This window comes from Solanum pennellii, chromosome 1, assembly GCF_001406875.1.
Source record: "Solanum pennellii chromosome 1, SPENNV200".
Taxonomy (NCBI): domain Eukaryota; kingdom Viridiplantae; phylum Streptophyta; class Magnoliopsida; order Solanales; family Solanaceae; genus Solanum; species Solanum pennellii.
In genome coordinates this window covers 104,199,741-104,207,648 of record NC_028637.1, presented here as the reverse complement: position 1 = coordinate 104,207,648, position 7,908 = coordinate 104,199,741, and the positions used below count along the sequence as shown (strand labels likewise).

General features: G+C 31.4%; 2 protein-coding genes across 4 annotated transcripts in view; both read left to right on the top strand.

The window, feature by feature from the left end:
- The first annotated feature begins 1,066 nt into the window (after positions 1-1,066).
- On the top strand, positions 1,067-4,734 carry LOC107022018 (probable nitronate monooxygenase). Of its 3 annotated transcripts, none has more exons than XM_015222758.2 (6): positions 1,067-1,329; positions 2,010-2,222; positions 2,851-2,946; positions 3,160-3,305; positions 3,796-4,015; positions 4,299-4,734. In XM_015222758.2, exons 1-6 carry the CDS (start codon positions 1,195-1,197, stop codon positions 4,503-4,505), a joined length of 1,017 nt encoding a protein of 338 aa, XP_015078244.1. In that variant the 5' UTR covers positions 1,067-1,194; the 3' UTR covers positions 4,506-4,734. The 3 variants fall into 3 exon arrangements, with proteins under 3 accessions (XP_015078244.1, XP_027774299.1, XP_027774302.1); XM_027918498.1 differs by having other exon boundaries at positions 3,787-4,015; XM_027918501.1 differs by having other exon boundaries at positions 3,787-4,015; positions 4,286-4,426.
- A 1,365-nt stretch (positions 4,735-6,099) lies between these two features.
- LOC107009657 (7-deoxyloganetin glucosyltransferase-like) overlaps positions 6,100-7,908 on the top strand; it is a 4,504-nt gene continuing 2,695 nt past the window's right edge. Inside the window, exon 1 of the mRNA XM_015209030.2 lies at positions 6,100-6,692. Coding sequence (XP_015064516.1) covers positions 6,170-6,692 — 523 coding nt within the window. The 5' untranslated portion in view covers positions 6,100-6,169. The remainder of the gene's footprint in view (positions 6,693-7,908) is intronic.

Here is a 7,908-nt window from a genome sequence, read left to right as displayed (position 1 = left end):
TGCAGTGAAATACAATTTTCTCTAGCTTTATACAACAGAAGTGTATATATTGTGTTTCTGTTTTTGTATAAAGCGAGAGAAAAAATATATCTTCTTGCTATACACTTATAATTATGCAATATACATACATTTTAATTCGATTCAATTGTATGCAAAGCAAATTTAATAAAAATATTACAGTGAAATAGGCAGCGAATTATCCAATTGTGCATTATACAATTGCAGTGAAATACAATTTTCTCTAGCTTTATACAACAGAAGTGTATATATTGTGTTTCTGTTTTTGTATAAAGCGAGAGAAAAAATATATCTTCTTGCTATACACTTATAATTATGCAATATACATACATTTTAATTCGATTCAATTGTATGCAAAGCAAATTTAATAAAAATATTACAGTGAAATAGGCAGCGAATTATACAATTGTGCATTATACAATTGCAGTGAAATAGGATAGCGAATTATACAGTTCCAGCGAAATAGGCCAGCGAATTATACAATTTAGGCCAGCGAATTATACAATTGTATATGTATAGCGAATTATACAGTTTTATGTTTGCTATGGAGCGCAATTATGCAAACTTTGCTATAGCATACAAATGTGAATTTTTTGTTTGCTATATGTGAAAGTTGCCCTTCATTAATTGGTCAAAGATAATTAACAAAAAACGTCATAAAGGCCCAACTTCATGGCCAAGGAGAACCAAGTTCATTTGGGCCGAAAAGGGTCTCAAATTCACTCAAAACAAATAAATGTAACAAATCATAGACACCTTCTTCGACTAATGTGGTAATTTAGTTTTGAGTATTCACAAGAAGCCTATTTTCACAAATTAATTCATAATTAGAATTAATAAAACAAAAGAAAAGAAGTGCAAAGGATCCAAATTTCTCTGGCTATGAATGGTATTTGGTCAAAGAAATTAATCTAATCCATTAAAAAATTAAATGTACACCTGTCAATTATATATTATATATATAGAGAAGGGTATAGTTTTTGTTGAATTGACATTCACCTCAATCATTTTCCAAATGTTGACAGACACACGTATTGGCTTACGCATATTTCACAATAGTAGACAACTTCGTTGCGAATTCTATAATAATAATTAAAATAAAAAAAAGTGCACATGACATAAGGCCTAAAAATGTGAAATATTTGGTGCCAGAAACGTTGAATTTCGTTTATAGAAATGGGTTGGAGAGGAATATTGGGTTTTGAGTATGGGATTGTTCAAGCACCCTTGGGACCTGATATCTCAAGTCCACAACTTGTTGCTGCTGTTGCTAATGCTGGTGCTCTTGGTTTTCTCAGAGTCCCTGATTGGGTATATATTTATTCTTCTCAACTTAAAATGCATCTAAGAAAAAGCTTGGCTTGTTTTTCTTATATATTGAGCAGTGATCATCTTGATTTATTGATGTGAGATTTGTCATAATAAAACCCTTCAAACTTTACCGAAATTTCAGATTGTTTTATGTCTTTTTTACTAGCTATATTCCTAATTTAATTTGTCACCGTACAGAATTTGAGAGCTTAATTATAATCCCCTCTTCTTACCATCCCCCAATAAGTTGTGTAGTGAACTTGTTTTTATAGGTCAACATCTTTGGTTAGACTCGAAATTGTCCGCTCACAGCATGCTGGAATTGTCTGATTATAGTGAAACGCACTGCTGAAACTATAGTGTTAGGGTGTGGAAAATGACCCCCTTCTTCGGAAAATATATATTAGCAAAATGATATATGAAATAATTAAATAACATATTTTGGACATTCTTGATAAAACAAGGTGTTGTAGCCTAGTTGCTTTAGACGCCTTGAAAGAGCCACTGTTTTCACTTTTTTGGGACATTCTCTGTGGGGTGCTCACATGTTCGAATCTCACTAGCAACCCTTTTAATTTTAGTTTTCACTTTTTTTTTGGACACCCTCCATGAAAAGCCACTGATAGTCCTCTAGAAGACAGTGCAGTCTAACAGTGTTAACCTTTTTATTTGTGTGGCAGGAAGATCCTGATTATGTGAGAGAGCTCATAAGAAAGACTAGAACCTTAACTAACAAGCCATTTGGGATAGGTGTTATTCTTGCATTTCCTCACAAGGAAAATGTAAAAGCTATACTGGATGAGAAGGTTGCAGTATTGCAGCTTTATTGGGGTGAATGTTCAAAGGAGTTGGTTCTTGAAGCTCATGAAGCTGGGGTCAAAGTAGTACCACAAGTAAGTTTTCAACACAACTCTTTCACTTTTTCAAAAATTCACTATTTGTCATTGGAATCACTTGCATCATTAACCTGTTGCATTACATGATGTCGGATCATTTTTGTCAATTTATTTAGCTGGATTAGAGTGGGGTTTTGCTTTAAATTGCTGTATACTGCTCATGAACTTCTATTCTTCTTGTTCTAATAGAGTTCATCAATGAAGGTGACTATTCACCATAATGATACAAAAATTCCTTGAAATGAGCAAAGTACAAGATACTCCTGTTTTTATCATGAGTTATTTCTTACTTGCAAGTTAAATTTTTAAGGTTTAAGAATTCACAATTACTCATATAATGGTGTTACATGTATCATAAATCTATATTGAATGATTTCTATTGGTATTGGTTAGAGATGAATTTAAATGGAGAAACATGATCATTGAGGATTCAAATAGCTTATCTCAACTTGTTTTGGACTGATTGTAGTTGTTGTATGTCTTAGTGATATATTTTGAAGTATCCCATTCTCAGCTTCCCTCTTGTCCTGTAGCATGATTGTACATCTGTGAAAGAATAGAGAACTTACCTTCACCTACTTATTCCTGAAATATAGCTTATAAAGCATATGTGGTGTTTTTTAAGATTGGTAGCTATGAAGAAGCAAAGAAAGCTGCTGATGCTGGTGTAGATGCAATTATTGTCCAAGGTCGGGACGCAGGAGGCCATGTAATTGGCCAGGTATAATGGTGATCATCTTCATGATATGCATTAGTTTTTTCATCAAGTTAACAATATTTGTTCTTCCTTGAGAATATTTCACTTCAAGCACTTCCCCCTCCCCCCTCTTCCCCTCAACTCCTAATTGTTTCTGTTGAAGTCGATCTCGTCGCCACTTTTTTGTAAAATTACTTATGGAATGATATATGACCTACTCGGTTGATTTCCTTTTAGGATGGTTTAATCACCTTATTGCCTAGAGTAGTCGATCTTGTTCGTGGTCGTGACATAGCAGTAATTGCTGCTGGAGGAATAGTGGATGAGCGTGGTTATGTTGCTGCTCTGGCCCTTGGTGCACAGGGTGTTTCATTAGGTACCAGGTATGGATCTTTTAGTTGTAACATTTTAAAGGTGTTTAATCTATTATCAGCACCTGCTGCTCTCCGGCTTATATCCTCTTAATCTTGCTGGGCCGAAGTTAGGTATCACTTATAAATTGCAGTTTACTATGCCCTCTTTGCTTAAATAGTTTCTTATGTGCATTTTTAGTGGATAGATACGTAGGTTTGATGTTGTTGGTCAATGCGGACTCTTATTTTTCAATAGTTTCTTTTATCGTACATTCACATGTATGAGGCATCAAGAATATTAAAAGTCAAGACATAATTCTATTCTGAAATGTTTTGGCCCTGACAGTAAAGATGGAACAATGAAATATATGTCACAAGATGCTAACATATCGTGTGATAAATAGATGTTTCAGCGCATCAGACAGGACTATTTAGGAACTTCCCTTGCGTAAAAACTATTCATGTCCTTTGTGGATATGCAAAACAGTGACTAAGTTATTAAAATCTTAAGCCTTTTCAGGTTTCTTGCAACAGAGGAAAGCTATGCTCACCCAACGTACAAGAGGAAGCTGATTGAATTTGATCAAACAGAGTACACAGACGTATTTGGTCGTGCAAGGTGGCCAGGGGCACCACAACGTGTTCTGGCAACCCCCTTCTTCATGGAATGGAAGGCGCTCCCAAGTCATGAGAATGAGTCAAATCAACCTGTCATTGGCCGCACAATCATACATGGCAGGGTGAGTATCCTAAATTACATTCTTCCTAACACAATCTTGAAAATGTTCCTGTCCTATACATGACTCTTCATTCTGTGATCAACCTTATATGTTGTGAGTACTAAAAGAATTCAAATGTTCTTAACTTGTTGGTTTTCTATTTTACACTGATACCAGCTTGTCTTATCATTTGATACTTGATCCTATGCATTTTATCTCGTATGTGGACTAAAAACATGACTGAAATTCTTCTATCTATACCTCTTTCTTAAGAATGTACTTGGTAATTAGTTTCATTGAACAGGAAATAGAGGTTCGTCGCTTTGCTGGTACTGTACCAAATGCGACAACTACTGGCGATATAGAAAGCATGGCGATGTATGCTGGTGAGAGCATCGGTCTTATCAAGGAAATTCTACCCGCAGGTGAAGTGATAAAGAGGATCGTTGAAAGGGCTCAACGACTGATTGATCAACAATTTGCGCAAGTCAGCAGGACACAGAACAACTAGGTACCAAATTGTTATTAGGAGGTCACTTTTCGTGGCTTTTACTGGTTTGTAACCTATAAAGTTGAACCAAACACACATTATGTGCCAAGAGTCCACTTAAATGAATCCAAAAATGAAAAATAAACAACGAAAATAAGAAATTGTACATGAATAAAGAATGGAGTGATCAGAAATTGTACTTGGGAGTTGTGTTTTACCACCCTCCAATATGCTTTTTGTTTACTTGATACTCCCACTCTCGACACATCTATTTATAAAACAATTATTGACATAATGAGTTTATCATTTTATCCCAATTAATTGTGAAGTGAATGAATTAAAAGTTTAAGATTTTCAAAAAGTTATATTTTTCAAAGTAATTAATTGAAGATATAATAGATAAAGATTTTCGTCCTTTCTTAATTTATCAATGAACAAGTAACCAACTACACAAAATGAGGTTCGTCTGTGTTAATTTGAAAAAATTGTTTAATAAGATGCTTCTCGCTCGCAATTTGAGGTGACAAATGAACGGATTCAATCAACTTTAATAATTGTATAATAAAGGTCACGTGTATAAAATAAATTAATATAATCCAACTCGATCTAAAATTTGTGTGGATAAAAATAGGTTTGGTTCGTTATATCATGTCTCAATCCGTCTGTTTCATAGACATGTGCAATTATAGCTTTGTTGCAAGTGTCTGACATTTTGGGTAAATAATAGTATTCATTTTCCAAGAAAATATCAAAAATAAAAATATCTTTGAGAAAATACGAAATATACTCAAAATATTTTACTAGTATTTCATATCAAACACACCAACCAATTTGCCTGACAAACCAATTAATTGATAACTGGTGGTGAGGCCTAAGATTAATCTAAATTTAACTCAATAAATATTATTTTATTTCTTCATCTAAATCAAATAATGATCCTTTTGATTCTATTAAAAATCAAAAATAAATGTTTAACTGTTCAAACTGAACTTGCATAAGAAAAAAAGAATAACGTTTTAATTGATGTTAAAAAAAATTGAGAATTTTGTTGATGCTGAAATGAAAAATAAATTAGTTTTGCATATCTTAATTCTCTCTAAATTTACCAATCTTTAATTTTAAATAGATCATTTTTTTAAAATTTAATAAAAATAATACAATATTTTTTTATAGAATTATAAAATTATATTTAATTAATTTGTTATTATAAAATCATATATATTTTTAAATATTATATTTCAATAAATTATAATTCTTATTATATCATTATGATGAAAAATTATATTTTAAAACGAGAATTGAAATTCACGTAATTTAAATTTGAAAGCATCATATAAATTTGAAACAGATGGAGAACTAGTATAGATGCTACAATTTATGGAGAGTATTGAAATGTTGTCAGATTCGAATCTCTCTAAATATAGAGTTACTTTTGTTATGAAACGCTTTACCTTTGATAGGAGATCTTTCAATGCACGATCAAATTTAATCCCTACTTTAACATAAATATCGAAAATCAAAAAGAAAAAGAAATGTTATACTAGCCAAGGCCCACGTGTTTTTTTTCATCGATTAGGTGATAAGAGAAATAATCAGTTTGAGGACTTAGCAAATATGACTCTATAAAAGTGACCACAATTACTTTTTGAGTCTTGAACAAACATCATTTCAAAAAAAAGAAAATTATGGCTAGTTTTACAAATTTAAAAAATGGTCATGTGGTATGTGTACCTTATCCAGCACAAGGTCACATAAGCCCAATGCTGAAACTAGCCAAACTTGTTCATCATAATGGCTTTTACATTACTTTTGTTAACACTGAATTTAACCACAAACGTCTTCTCCGATCTAATGGTCCACACTCTCTCGACGGATTACCGGACTTCCGATTCGAGACTATACCGGACGGCCTCCCATCGACAAACCACGACGTTGATGCCACACAACATATTCCTTCTCTTTGTGCTTCTACGTCTAAAAATTGTCTAGTACCATTTCGCAATCTTATTAATAAAATTAACGCGGATGGTAACGGCGTTGCTCCTCCAGTGACATGTATCGTGTCTGATGTAGTTATGAGTTTCACGTTGGATGCTGCTGAGGAGTTGGGTATCCCCGCGGTGTTGTTTTGGACTGCAAGTGCTTGTGGTTACGTGTGTTATTTGCACTATCATCACCTTGTTCAAAGAGGATATACTCCTCTCAAAGGTAATTAATTACTAACAATTGTACATCTACCTAATCAGAGGCAGGGTCAAGATTAGGTGTTTTGGGTTACATAAGTTTATATTCATAAATATTTTTAATTTTTTAATACAAATATATGGTCTAAAAAAAAGTTAATAGTTTTGTCCAAACCTATAAATTCGTAACTAGCTTCGCCTCTCTCTACCTTACCACAAATCTTCTCAAAATCATTGTTTTTTCCTTCTGAACGGCCTCTTAATCTATCAAAATCATATTTTGCTATATAAAAAGCATGAAAAATCTAATGTTTATACAAATTAAAAATCAAGTAACTTAAAAAGTAATTACATGCATGTATGTAATTCCATTTATTAGAAATTAACAAAAATCAAGTTACTTAAAATTAAGGAAATGGTGTAACAGATAATAAGTAAACTAGCTTCTACATAAGATTTAGAAAGTTATACTTATAACAATTGTACATCTATCTCATGGTTAATCTATCCAAAATATATGGGCACTCATATTGGTATATACAAGCATGAAAAATCTTTATAAAAATAAAGTAACTTAAAAAGAATTAATTACACGTAGGTAATTCTATTTATTAGAAATTAATTAACAAGGATCGAGTTTCTTAAAATAAATGGTGTAATTGATTATACAAACGGCTTATAAAGGCATTATTTTAAAATAGCTTTTAGAAAAGTGCTTTTAAAAAAGACTAATTCATTTGAAAAATATTTTTTATAAGTAAAGTGTGTTTAGCCAATTCATTTGGAAAATATTTTTTATAAGTAAATTATGTTTGGCTAATTTTTTTTAAAAAAAAGGTATTTTAAGAGTTAATATTAAGATTATTTTATAGAGAGAAACTAGTTTAGACATCTATTACAAAAATTTTAATTAAATTTTTATTTTTACTAAATAAAATGCTCATATTCAAATTTTTAATCAATATTATACAATTTTATTTTAAGCGTAGAAATCGTTAATTGTTATGTTTTTTCCTTTTTCATGATCTTACAGAAGTACGTTATTACCTTTTTCTTGTTTTCTAATTTTATAAAATAATACGTAAATAATAAATAAAAAGATGATATGCAAACGGAGAATATAATATAAAATTAATTATATAAAATTATTAAATGGAACTTAATGAAACATATGAGATATGTTAATTAAGTAATAACATATATATATATATATATATATATATATATATATATATATATGT

What these genes read in the sequence shown, in the direction of transcription:
- LOC107022018 (XM_027918498.1), top strand. Translation starts at nt 1,195, where the DNA reads ATGGGTTGGAGAGGAATATTGGGTTTTGAGTATGGGATTGTTCAAGCA. An exon ending in GGGTCAAAGTAGTACCACAA is followed by an intron (nt 2,223 to 2,850) that starts GTAAGTTTTCAA and finishes GTGTTTTTTAAG; the next exon opens with ATTGGTAGCTATGAAGAAGC. An exon ending in GAGGCCATGTAATTGGCCAG is followed by an intron (nt 2,947 to 3,159) that starts GTATAATGGTGA and finishes ATTTCCTTTTAG; the next exon opens with GATGGTTTAATCACCTTATT.